This window comes from Bolinopsis microptera, chromosome 5, assembly GCF_026151205.1.
Source record: "Bolinopsis microptera isolate Bmic1 chromosome 5, MBARI_Bmic_1.0, whole genome shotgun sequence".
NCBI classification, from domain to species: Eukaryota; Metazoa; Ctenophora; class Tentaculata; order Lobata; family Bolinopsidae; genus Bolinopsis; species Bolinopsis microptera.
Genome location: NC_087076.1, coordinates 19,350,178 through 19,362,866, shown reverse-complemented (window position 1 = coordinate 19,362,866; position 12,689 = coordinate 19,350,178). Strand labels below are relative to the sequence as shown.

At 37.7% G+C, this 12,689-nt stretch overlaps 1 protein-coding gene across 1 annotated transcript; it reads left to right on the top strand.

Moving 5' to 3' along the window:
• The first annotated feature begins 87 nt into the window (after positions 1-87).
• Positions 88-11,900, top strand: LOC134814646 (uncharacterized). The gene is made up of 14 exons (XM_063822805.1): positions 88-183; positions 357-449; positions 696-882; positions 1,031-1,176; positions 1,505-1,631; positions 1,773-1,974; positions 2,107-2,190; positions 5,905-5,986; positions 6,232-6,301; positions 7,706-7,875; positions 8,088-8,149; positions 10,943-11,034; positions 11,155-11,295; positions 11,589-11,900. The coding sequence occupies exons 1-14, from the start codon at positions 114-116 to the stop codon at positions 11,680-11,682; spliced, it is 1,620 nt and encodes a 539-aa protein (XP_063678875.1). The 5' UTR covers positions 88-113; the 3' UTR covers positions 11,683-11,900.
• The last annotated feature ends 789 nt before the right edge of the window (positions 11,901-12,689 follow it).

The following is a 12,689-nucleotide window of genomic DNA, read 5'->3' as shown; positions in this document are numbered from 1 at the left end:
CCCCCCACCCTTAACATCTCCACGTTACAAATTACTTTCAACTTCTCTTCGCCGTCTATTGATTTTGTTTATAAGTATACTAATTAATTGTGTTCATGAAGGTATAGTATGCGATGGAAGTCCTCCTGTTACGTAAGCCAAAGCCTCAGCCCCAAAAACCGGAGCAGGAGATAACATTCACTGGTGAGCAGGGTGTTATGTGTTTACTGTTCTCATACACAGAGCTTGCTCTATTAGGACGCTTTTAATAATGGCCGGCAACAGTAGCTCTAAATCCTATCCAGCTATCCATCTAAAGATCTGAGCATGGACTTTTTGTTAAACTTTGTAGCGGTTCTGAGGTGTCTGTTTTTCAGGTCTAAATGCAGAGACGAAGAGAGTTGCTAAGAAGGGGGTCGATAGTTTTGGTAAACTAACCCATGCTTACACTCCTTTACCTCAGATAGCTGGTTCGTTTAATATTCCTAAGTTCATACTTATTTCAGGCAATGCTTTGAGAAGTATACTTATTGTACATTGTACATTATACATCATATTTCATTTCTACTTTGTCAGATTCATACCTTGTTCATTGTTTGGATCATATTCTAGCCTTTCTTCAAAATGATGACTCATACAAATAATTTACCACCAATTATCATTACCACTATAATATGCTGACTGATTAATCACTGTCACGTGATATCACTCCTCAGGACTAGAATTATCGTCCCTCCACGGTCCGACCAACTCCCCTGAACTGGAAGTGACCCATGAAGTAAAAGCAACTAGACCTCCAATATACGAGGAACCTCCCATGGTAAACTTACTGGATCTAGCTACTGTGGCCCCCAAACCACCTCCTCTCTTTACCCTAAACGACTTTGTCAGCGAGGCTCTTGTGTAAGTGACATCTGGACTTAAGAACTGGTGTTTTAGTTTCACTCGATGTTTAGCGACTTACAGCGACTTATATTTTATTCTAATCCTGTCCACAGTGTCAAACCCACCTCAGATAATTTCAACAAATAATGTCGGATTACACTCCCAGGTCCCAAACAATAGGAACTAATCTGCGTGCACCACTGAAGAGCCGTGAGAATTTCGAGACGTTCCACGCCACCCCAAACGGTGTGACTCACCATAAACTACCTCCGAAATCTCCACCAGTATTACATGTACAAGATGTACTGGAGGGTTAGTTCTTGTTTTTATTGTTATTCAAGTTATTTGAGTAATAGGCTGATTTTGTCAATTATAAAATGTCCCTGGGTCTCTTTGTTATCTGTGAGTTTTCAGTTTTCCTAAATTTAAGTCTAATGTTTTGAAACTTTAATGTTTTGAAATTCTAATGTCTTGAAACTCTAATGTCTTGAAACTCTAATGTCTTGAAACTCTAATGTCTTGAAACTCTAATGTCTTGAAATTCATGAAACATTACAAATTTTTTGTGTGGCTTTAGAATCTTTTCACTTTTATCGAACAGTTCTAATACGATAAGCTAGATAAACCCACCATTTATTAGAGGTAGAGATACCAGAAGCAGAGCCACAAAGGATTCCAAAGCAACAAAAGCTGATAGAAATGCGGGCTATGATTAGGCAGGCGATGCAGTCTGCTGATGAGAGTGGCAGTGATCAAACTCTCTGCTTGTAAGTCACTTAAAAAGTTAATAATGTCTGTTCATTGATTACTATGTGTATTTCCTGAAACTAGTTGTCAGAGGGGGCCTTTATTCTGTTCAGTTTAGCTGTTAAACACAGCTCAAATATCACAAATGAAATATTCTCCAGAATGGACACACCTCCTAACCTGATGATAGAGCACCCCTATCCCAACACAAACGCTCTCTTTACTGGGGGATTGTCAAGATTCTTCCAAGGGGAAGCTAGGTCTGGTTCCCCCTTCTGTGTCCCTGATGAGAGCTGTATGACTGTTTCTAGAACTGCTGTTTTCAATGCTCTCAAAGATGGTGGCAGGAAACTCAGCCTTAGGGTGGGACTTTTTAACATTTCAAGTCATCAAGTGTCGACTTTTTAATTTTGTGAAGTTCTGAACAATGAGTTAATAGGTATTTCTCGCTTTGTGATTTTCAAATTCCTATAAAAACTGATAAATCATCTACAGGCCCATTTCATTACCTTAGTTCCTGACATAACGCCGATGTCTTTGACTTTGGTGGACCTCAATCTGTCTTTCAATAATTTTAGGGTAAGTAACACGACTTAGTTTTAACTTTTTGATAATACAGCTACATGAAGTTTCCGTATCCGAGTGACTGGCAAGTGGCAATACTAAACTAAAGAGCCATTTCAAAAAAATTCATTTCGAAAAGTGTAAAACTTAAGGAGATATCTCAGTTAATAACTGTGACAATTTTTTTATTATGTTCTTTTTATTTAGGAATTTAAAAATTCAGATTGAAATTTATTCGTCACGACTAAATCCTATATCCTAGACTTCATGAAATTTGTATACAGACTTTTAGATCAACATATTTTAGCTTAAAATAAATACAATATTTATACACGATCATAATTAATAATGAAAAGTTAGATAACTATAGGATTTCTCAGGATTTCTCAGTAGCAACGATAAGCTTTTCCAGCACTCACTTCAATTAAGTAATAGTACAAAGTAAATCATATAAACACAGTTTAAAACTGCACTTCTGTGCTGAATTAAGTGATGGTAGTTTTTAAAGAATATTATAATTTGTTCATCAATGGTTTCTTTAGTTCACAAATTTTCTGTCTCTGCTAATACTTGATTTTGAATTTCCCGATCCTCTTGTACTCCTAGCAGTTCCATTTGCATGACATCTAGCTCGATGTCAGTGCCACTCTGTATGTCTTCACTCCTTGTCTGAAAGAATCTTGCGATCGAAGACATAAATGTGGAGGTACTGAGCTTGATGAGTCTTTTTACTTCCCATAACTTTCTGCATAGGAACTTTATTAATGTCTTTTCGTAAATCAATGGGTTGATAACAGAGTTAAGTGGAAGAACTATCATCGCATACGTAACATACCATTTACTATTTAGTCATGTATCGAAAACGCCAAGATTATGCATACCGCTGATAACAATAATAATAAAATAATAAATGGTACCTAACATAAGAAATCAGTCGCAACAATAAGAGAAATTTTGTTCTGTAGAGCCCTATTGTCACTCACTCTTTCTGGGTTATGGTGCTGTCCTGATCTCCGTGAAGAAATCCTGGTTTGGATATTGAAATGAAATGAAATGAAATAGAGTATTTATATCCCGCTTATATCAACAACCAATATTATTAAAAATAAAAATTGCCGACTTCAAAGCGGCTGGCGTGGTGACAAAAGTGATAATTTAAACTCCAGAATGCATGTATATTCCCAGTAAGTGTAAGAGTTCATGTAAAAATGGCCAAAAAATATGTAATATCTATTTTATTAGATAAGAAATAAACTATTATATCTCACTCATCTTTCTCACAAATTTTACCAGTCCTGATAAAATAACGTTTATTAGGATTTTCCGTGACCTTCCTCTTCAAATCTAGAACCAACTGTCTATGTACTTCACGCTCCTCCGGCGACCGATCCGGTGAAATAAAGACAGTTTTGAAACACTGAGAAAGTCTGAGTTCTTTAGCTTTAATCAGTATCTGATGAACGGTGCTAGAGCTTCCAAATGATACTTTGACAGCTCTATGTTTTTCAGCAGCTTTATTCCCAATTCGAGCAGCTTCTTTCAAAGCGTGGCTTCTCTGCCATTTGTTCAAACACATCGCAAATTTTATCCCCAAGTTTCTCTCCTGCTTCCTCCTTTAGACCAAAAATCAACACATTTCTGCTGCGATCCTCTTCAGCTACCACATTCTGAACTACTTTCTTCAAGTTCTCTGCTGTGAAAGTGGATGCAGAGCTGGGGGAGTGTTTTGACACAGCAGCACTGTAAGACTTAATCTCAGCTTGAACAGTATTTTCTACAGCAGTTTGGACAGTTCTCTGGACTGATTCTAGATCCTTAGTCTTAATGTCCAAGAGTTCCCCTTGCAACTGAATAACTGATTTCTGAGCATTAATCATGTCACTTTTCATTTCCTCTAGTTTTGTTGTCGCTGTTAGAAAAGCTTCCTTGTATATAAAAATATTCTGAAATGCATCAAAAAGGTGCTTTACTAAAACGTCCTTGTTTGGTTTCTTGAACTTGTCTAATGTAAAATGACTATCTTCATCACAGTTTATTGTCTTCATCACTTCCTCAGTCCAAACACCAAGATCATTAGCAGCTTCACCAAACCTGGTCAAATATTTACATGACCACATTGTAGAGTCAAAGTCCACATTTCCCATAATGTATCCAGAATTGTACAGCACCAGACACAAACTAGCAGCTGAGTCGTCGTTAAATTGTAGCGATAAGAGATGAGATAAGAGAGCTCAATAATCAACGCGTAACAAAAACACACATATTGATAACCAAGTAGCAACAAGTGATGATGATGAAGCAGACTAAGTTCACACCAAGCATTAGCCAAACTACTGGATCTCCTTTATGATCAGTTATGTCCGCTCTACTTTCAATCGATTTTATGATTCTTCTTGCATCGTCACTCCGAACAAAGTACTTGAATAAGCAGACTCCGTTGTTTCCATAAAAATGAACTGGACGTCTAGTTGACTTCCATGTAAAATCCATAGAGCCATAGCGATGTTTGTGGTATTATAGTGAGCTTGAAGAACATTAACATGTTTCTCTTTCTTGGGGAAGCCTATGAATACTTTGTAGATGGAATCATAGTACATTCCTTGTACAAAATATTCCTCAAATGAAGGTATCAATGGTATGACAGCTATAGCTAGCGAAGCAGTGATAATTCCCGTTACAGGAGAGCGATTTTGATAGCAGTAATTCTGTTTGTAGGGCCTGGAATACTCATTTTCTTGAAAGTGAGCACATACATTCTGATGACCTGGGTAACTATAGCGACTATAGATATTCTTAATTCTGAACACCAAATATGTCACGTGAACATCTAAACAGTTTGTAACTGGTCTAAGCACGATACCAAACACCAAAATCAGCTCCTGAGTAGGCCTCAGAAAGGATCTTTGAAATTTTTGGATCGTCGATACCTGGCTGATGATTTTCAACATCGGTTTATTTGTTTTCAAATTTACACATGAGTAGAACGGAGAACCAATTGTGCGCGCAGAAATGATTAATGATTTTGAATTGACTGTACTGGTTCCAACCTCAGCTAAATTTGTTATCTCAAAGTAAATTATAGGTATCCTGGCGTGCGCGTGCTAACCCTGATTTAACCTTACTTCCCTGTACCCTATTGAATGCCATTAGTATTCTAGGCACCAAATTTGTCACGTGAACAAATAGGCAGTGTTTGATTGGTTATAGTAGGCTGAGAATTTCAGAGAGAATTTCCTGAAATTGTTGGCTCGTGTACGTTTTGGACTTTGGTTATGTAGGTGATCATATTTATTTCTCATAAATCTACACATTAGTAGACCTAATTCTTCGAGGTTAGTTTTATTTCAACCTGACTGTGTCCTGTACACAGGAAGATTATCGCGGACATGATCCAGCACTAATTCTGATTAAGGTGTCATGAACAAAGTGAAATAACAAAATAAATTCGGCTGTTGCCGGCGCGAAAACCGAATGAATAATTTATGTGATAATTGTCATGTCGGGTGCGCTGTGTGAATATATACGCGCGCTAGTTAGATGTGTGTGTTTATTTTTCCGAACTTAGCTGGTCTGTCCAAAAAAAGAGTGTTTACGAAAGTGGAACCCTCTTCCTTAAGGGGAGGGAATTTTTAATTACAGTCAAAGTGAGGGACCGTAACTTAAACTCCGTTTATTTCATGACTGAGTTTGAATAATTAGCTCAGTTTCCCTAATTCCGACGTTTTTCAGACCATCCCGGTGCAAGCACTACATTTACCAAACTTAGTATCTCTGACTTTCCGAAATAACCCTATCATCCAACTGCCTACAGGTTCGTGTGAATATAATTTTTTGTATAAAATTGAAATGTTAGTTGAAATACACAAATAGTTAATAGCACGAGTAGAATGTAGATAAATTACACCAGAATATAAGCTTATAAGAAGCACATCGAAAAGCCCCTTCCCGATGTTTCCAACAGCATAACAAGGGTATTATGCTAATCTCATATGCTAAGATCGTTTATATGGTTAGCTAATTGATGGTTTACAAATTACAGGACGGAAAATATTTCAGATATGTCGGGATTACCAAAGTTGGCTGAGCTGAACCTCTCTTTCTGCCTCATTCACTACATCCCTGACGGGTAAAAACATTGTGTGATAACTTGATTTGTAAATTGAAATGCATTTCCTGTTGAAAATGCTAGTTAAAGTTTATATATATATATATATATATATAATACTTTCAACACTACTATATAACAAATAATTTGAGATAACGATGTAATAAAATGATGCAAAGACTTATTTCGAAGATCTAATCAACACCGACTTTTAATGTGTAGGAGTACAGCTACAAAATATATATATATATAAGTTTAATTCAGACTCGACTCTCGATTCCTTGCTAGCAGTCCGGTTAATTTAGTACCTTTAGTGGGTCTCATTTAATCATTAGCTCTAATTAAAGAACCTCTCACCCTCTCAGAAGAGATATTCCTTATTAGGCTCTAAGTTATTAATTTTCCTTGTGTTTGAATCCTGTCACTTTTTAACTGTTTTTAGTCTTTGTTATTTTCGGCCGATTTCTGCACTTTTACACTGGGTCATCATTCATAATTTCTGGGATTGAGACGACTTATATCAGCATTAAAGGAAGAGTTTGCTTGTCTGACTTACTTCATTAGACACTTCTGGTCAAGAACTGAACAAGAACCAAATTCGAAAACTGGAACATCTAAATGACTCCGCAACCCAGGAATCAACTACTCAGTTATTATCGCTCAATAATCGGTTTGGTATCGACGTTACATACTTTATTATTATTTTTTTTTAAAAGCTGATTTTAGAAACCAGGGAATTAAAGTTACCCTCCTAAGGCTAACATTAAATCGCTGATTTTATTTATATATATATCACCTTTTTTTTGTTCTTTCTTTTCCTTCAAAACATTCCAGTACATTGTGCAGAAAGTTGGAGATGAAGCCGTAGTACGTACATGTAGCATTGCACTGGATCGAACTTGCAGAGTGTGGTTTCCTCCAGTCTGCGCCGCGCGCTTATATAAACATACACGGCGCAGATCGACTGGAGGAGATTGCACTGTGTAGGCTCCGGTGTAATATGATATGTATGTAAGACGGCTTTACAAATTTTGGAAGCATGTAGGGATATATATCTGATACCAATCGTATATACTAAAAATACTCTAGCACAATTGTAACTGCAGTTTTACAGAACTCTAAATGCTTAATGGACACTCTTGCAGGTACCACCCGTATTCACACTCAGACCTGAGTTTAGTCATTTTCCGATACGAGATTGGGGACGGGTTCTATAAACAAACAAACAAACAAACAAGTTTAATTCAGTTGAACAGCTAGTTCGATTTTACATTCTCAGTTCTTACTTTTGTAGTTTCAAGTAAGAGTGACCACATGACTTGTGAATGCCGGCGTTGTCCCAATTTACTTCATGACAGTCACCAACATCATCAGTACAATGTAAACTTTTTCAAATTCCGAACAAACAACCCACTTTACCCCCAGGTTTTTCTCGCTCCCAGCAATAGAAGAGCTAAACCTATCATACAACCACCTTACAGAAGTGCCTGCCTCTGTAGTGCACCTCTCAACCCTCCAACACCTCAACTTGGAGGGTAACCAGTTACCCGCCCTCCCTTTCTCCCTCCTCGGTCTCACCAGGCTCCAGTCCCTCTGTAAGTTTGTACAAACTGCTAAATTTTTTAACGTTGGAGCTTTATTTCACTTTCAATTTTTGACCATGTTTGTGGAAAAATGTATCTTAATTAATATTCTGAATAGTTCAGGGATTAAGTATACAAATTTCAACGGTAATCGATCTTAGCGTTAAATATTTTTGATTTTTACAGATAGTAAATTTTCGACTCTCAAATAAACCCACTTTCAGATATCAAGAACAACTTTACTTCCCAAAAGTTGTGGGGTCACTACAGCAGCAACTCTCCTATGGTGAGACATTTTTTAGTGTAATTAGGATTCTCAGATCCTAGTTGAAAATCCCAGTTATTATCTCCCATGTGTTATTCCCTCAAGCTCATGATTATGGAACTCTAGAATTATTTTAAGGGAACCCGACACGAGGGCGGAAGACACAATTAAGAGCCCTTGTGTCTACCGCCCTAGTGTCATATACCCTTATTTTAATCCAAGAAATTATCATCAAGACTTTCTTTTGACTTGAATGTAACAGCACATGGGAAACCTTGGTTATTATCGGCTCGCAATTGAGCATCTCTAAACTTTTATTAGAGGCACACTTGGGGCACAAAATTGAATTTCCTGGGGCACACTTGGGGCACAGTCGAAGCAAAAAATTACTTTAAGCACAGTTTAAGTAAACTAAACACACTTGGGGCACACTTGTTATATTCTAGTTATATTAATTATTCAAGTAACATACATTGAACGCTTTTACAGAAAACGAATCATCAAGTACATAGTACACTAAATAAACGAAAATAAGTTCAACTTCAAACTTCTCACAGCAAACTATTACTCTAGTAGTAGTACAACTATAAGCTTCTCATAAAATCATATCGAAATCCCACAAGAAACATCGAACACTTTAGAGAGTGTTAAAACGAGAGTTCCAACAATTATCAGAGCAGTTCCTGCCAGAGAGAGAATCTCCACCTGCTCACTAAATACAACAAGTTGAACCAGGAACGCTAAAACAGTATCAAGGTTTCTCATCAGGGACACAGTTGCAACCTTCTCATATGACATACCCTTGTTCAGGGACAAGGCGTTTATTATGGATAAGAAACTTAATGTTAGCATCATAAAGCGAGGAGTGAAGCAGGCTGGGCTGATGTACGGGTCCCCGGATATCGTTTGAAACCCTAAACCTGCGATATTTCCCGCAATGAGCATGTACACCGAGATGGTCACACAATTGACTGCCGAACCGATTTTTCTCTGAGCTGTGTAAGCCGAGCCCATGCCAACTGCTCCAAGAATGGGAACCAAGTTGTAGTACCAAGGTGCTGCATTCTCTGCCTCGCCATGAAATAAAAAAGTAGGTTTAGCGATCATAAATATTCCGAAAATTCCACATACCATTGCTATTAGGTGAGGTGGGGTCAATTTCTCCTTTAAAAATATCCGCCCCAGGATGCAAGCAAAAAGTGGAGAAGTAAAGATCAGTGCTGTAGCATCTCCTAAAGGAAGATTTTGGAAACTCCAAATTTTGGACAATGCCACAACCACATTGAACATAACTCTAACAAAAACTAGTTTCTTTAGAGGAAAGTTGGTGACAGAAATGCCTTTGAAAGTCACCAGCAAGCAGGTTAACAGCAGAGAATATGTGCCCGTTGTCATGATCAATTCTCCAGTTGGAATGTCCTTCAGATATTTGGTGAGGGCCCCCTGAGCCACTGAACTTAAAATAGCTATCAATATCAATCCAATACCTTTAACCCGATTAATGATCGGTGTGTTTTGCTCGCCAGGTGCCTCACTTGAGTTTATTCCATGCTCGGATTCCAACTCAAATACATTTGAAATGGCCGTGTCATTGATGGTCACAACAGGATTAATGGTGATAAGTTCCCCAATATCTTCTGCAACTCCGAGAACAGTGTCTTCTGTAGTTACAGGATTGCTATGAATGAAACTTCTCTCTTCATATTTGGTTTGTGCTGTGGGTGGTGATGCCATGCTGTGATTATGTTCCTGGTTTTACTGATAATTAATGGTACTATGGTTAATTAATAAACATAATAATAGATATTAAATGATATTCAATTTTAAAACTACATCCCGTCAAACTAGTAAAACTAAAAATTGGGCTTCGCTTAAAGTAACTTCATTTTTTCAATATTCTCCCAAATCGAAGACATACTTATAAACGCATCGCTGAATGCAAAGATACAAGTCAAACTGGTAATATGATTAGTCGGAAAATATTTTTGGGTTGGTGCAGTGGACAAAAAATTCAGGCGATGAAATAACAATTTTTTCTGAACCCGGCAGGATTTTTAGATGAACCGACAAAAATGCCGATAACAAAATGTATGAATAATTAATACTTGAACGAAATAGTGGTCCCACCAAACATGACGGAGTTCTCGGACCGGAATTCATTAATTTCGTTTTGAAGACAGAGATAAGGATTACGCTTGGCACGTACACCCCTTATAAAGTTACAACTTGAGTTATTTAGAAAGTTCAACGAAGTAATGATATTAGTGCATAGGCAATATAGATAACACAAGGATATTAGAGCTTTTCGTCTGGAAGTGAAAGAAATTCTTCATACTATGATATCTTGATGTACTACAAAAGATAAAAGGCCTTTTCAAATTGGCGCCATGACAAAATTGTCTCACGTTAAATTTCCAATTGTGCACTGTGCAGTTAAAGGTTGTGACTGATAAGCAGATGAAAACCACCAGGCATTTGCCATTTCATAAAGCTATCCATGATTAACTTGATGTCCAGGATCAAAGCACACAAACACAATCGTCATACATACATGCTACATGAAGAGATCTCCTCCTAGTCGTTGGAGTGGCCTGCATCACACACACCTCTTCTACGGTGTATCATGTGCCTCCATTCCACTCGTACACAAACAACTGGTATTAAAGTATTAAACAACAGCGATCACCCAGTGCCAGCCCTAGTTGTTAAAGTTTCGGCCCAAAATAACTTAAATAATGACTGTTATTATTTTCAAGGACTTATAAATAAGTTATTACCTGAAGTAAAAGTTTTTAACTTTCTTCTCCTTTACAGAGTTTGAAAGACATGTGCGCCAAGTTGGTGGTGGATTTCGAGATGGATTACCGGGCAACCTGTTCTGATGAACTTTCAGATTGGGTTGAAAGGTATTTTACCAGCATTCTTTAAAACATGTATTATAATTAGTTTCGTTTATCATTAATTGCGACAAAGATCCTCCCTCTCTCTCCCTCCCTCTTAAGCTCTTAAACCTGATTTCTCCACAGTAACAAGACAGTGTGTGAATGCTGTGGTGGTAACTTGGTGGGAGAAGGTCTGGTTATAGTGAGGAGTGTTATGGAGCGAACTTTCGGGGTCCGGAACTTGCCTCTCTCCCTTTTATCGTGTAGTCTAACCTGCTTCTATGAGTAAGTCTTATCATCTCCTCATTTGTTTGATTTGGATTTGACCTGATAGGCTGCAATTCCGAATTTGAATTATACTTTAATTTAATTGTTTAACTTTTGCCGAAATTGTTAGGGCAATATCTCATTGCCTGTGCAGTTATAAAAGATGATTGACACTAGAATAATTTTCACGGTAACACTTTTTGTGAACACTAGGTCACAGAAATGGTTGGTGGCAGTTAAAATTTATTCGAAACACAATTTAACCACAATATTCCATCACCATAAATATTTAGACCGAATTATTTTCGCAGGTACAAAAGAATGAAGAATTTAGACGTAGCGGAAGGTTCGACGTCGTCTCTTCAGGGCATGACACTGCAACAACTTAATCTTTTAGAACAGTGACAATCAGACTATTGAAGTGATAATATAATTATATTCTTACCATGGCATCGCAAATCAACGACATTTTAGATTATTCAGGTTCAGTGAGTGTTTATATCGGAGCTTTTAGATTTCAGAAGATATTTGTAAATAGTGTAAATTACTTAATAAGTTATCGAGTGACTAGAAATGAGTATTTGTTTTTCAATAAGATTATTTTGTCTCAACAATTTACAAAAGTGTATCAATTATTCATAGGACTGCGATGGAAGTCCTATTGTTCTATTGTTACGTAGACCAAAGCCCCAGCCCCAAAAATATCATAATTTTATTGTATAAAATATATATATATTAACCTTCTTGAATAAGACATACCCTTGTTCAGGGACAAGGAATTTATTATGGATAAGAAACTTAATGTTAGCATCATAAAGCGAAGGAAGCAGGCTGGGCTGATGTACGGGTCCCCGGATATCGTTTGAAACCCTAAACCTGCAATATCAGTCACAAAATACATGTACACTGAGATGGTCACCGCCACGCGGCCCGGGTCACGAAATCCTCTCCGAACCTCCACGTGGTGTGGCCTGGTTGGCACTAACGGGTGGTGTGCTCTCTTGTTGAGTACAAAGGTTGAGAACCAGGAAGTCAACACTAACAGCTACCAAGCACCAGGAAATTCTCTTTCAGTTTTCATGTCCCATCGAAGTCACCCACCACAGAGCTAGGGATCCCAATTCGCTCATTCTGACTACAAGGACACACTGATAATGAGTAGTCTTGGCACTTCTCCCTCCAGTAACTACTTTTCAGTTAATACAGCTAGACAGCGAAGGGCTCATCTTGAGGCCATCACATTTAACCTAGGATTAGGGGACCGAGTTAGCTTTGTCACACTCCTCACTGAAGTGTGACTGTACGCTCTACAATCATCTAGTAGCAGCAGAGTTTTACTGACACCATTACTGTTTCTAATCAGTTTCTACAGCGGAAGATCTCAACGCTCGAAAACAGTTCATCTCGGACAT

Bases quoted from the DNA above. Each gene is read 5' to 3' on its own strand.
- LOC134814646 (XM_063822805.1), top strand. From the start codon at position 114: ATGGAAGTCCTCCTGTTACGTAAGCCAAAGCCTCAGCCCCAAAAACCG. The intron at 2,191-5,904 runs GTAAGTAACACG...GACGTTTTTCAG, and splicing joins TGTCTTTCAATAATTTTAGG to ACCATCCCGGTGCAAGCACT. The intron at 11,035-11,154 runs GTATTTTACCAG...ATTTCTCCACAG, and splicing joins CTTTCAGATTGGGTTGAAAG to TAACAAGACAGTGTGTGAAT.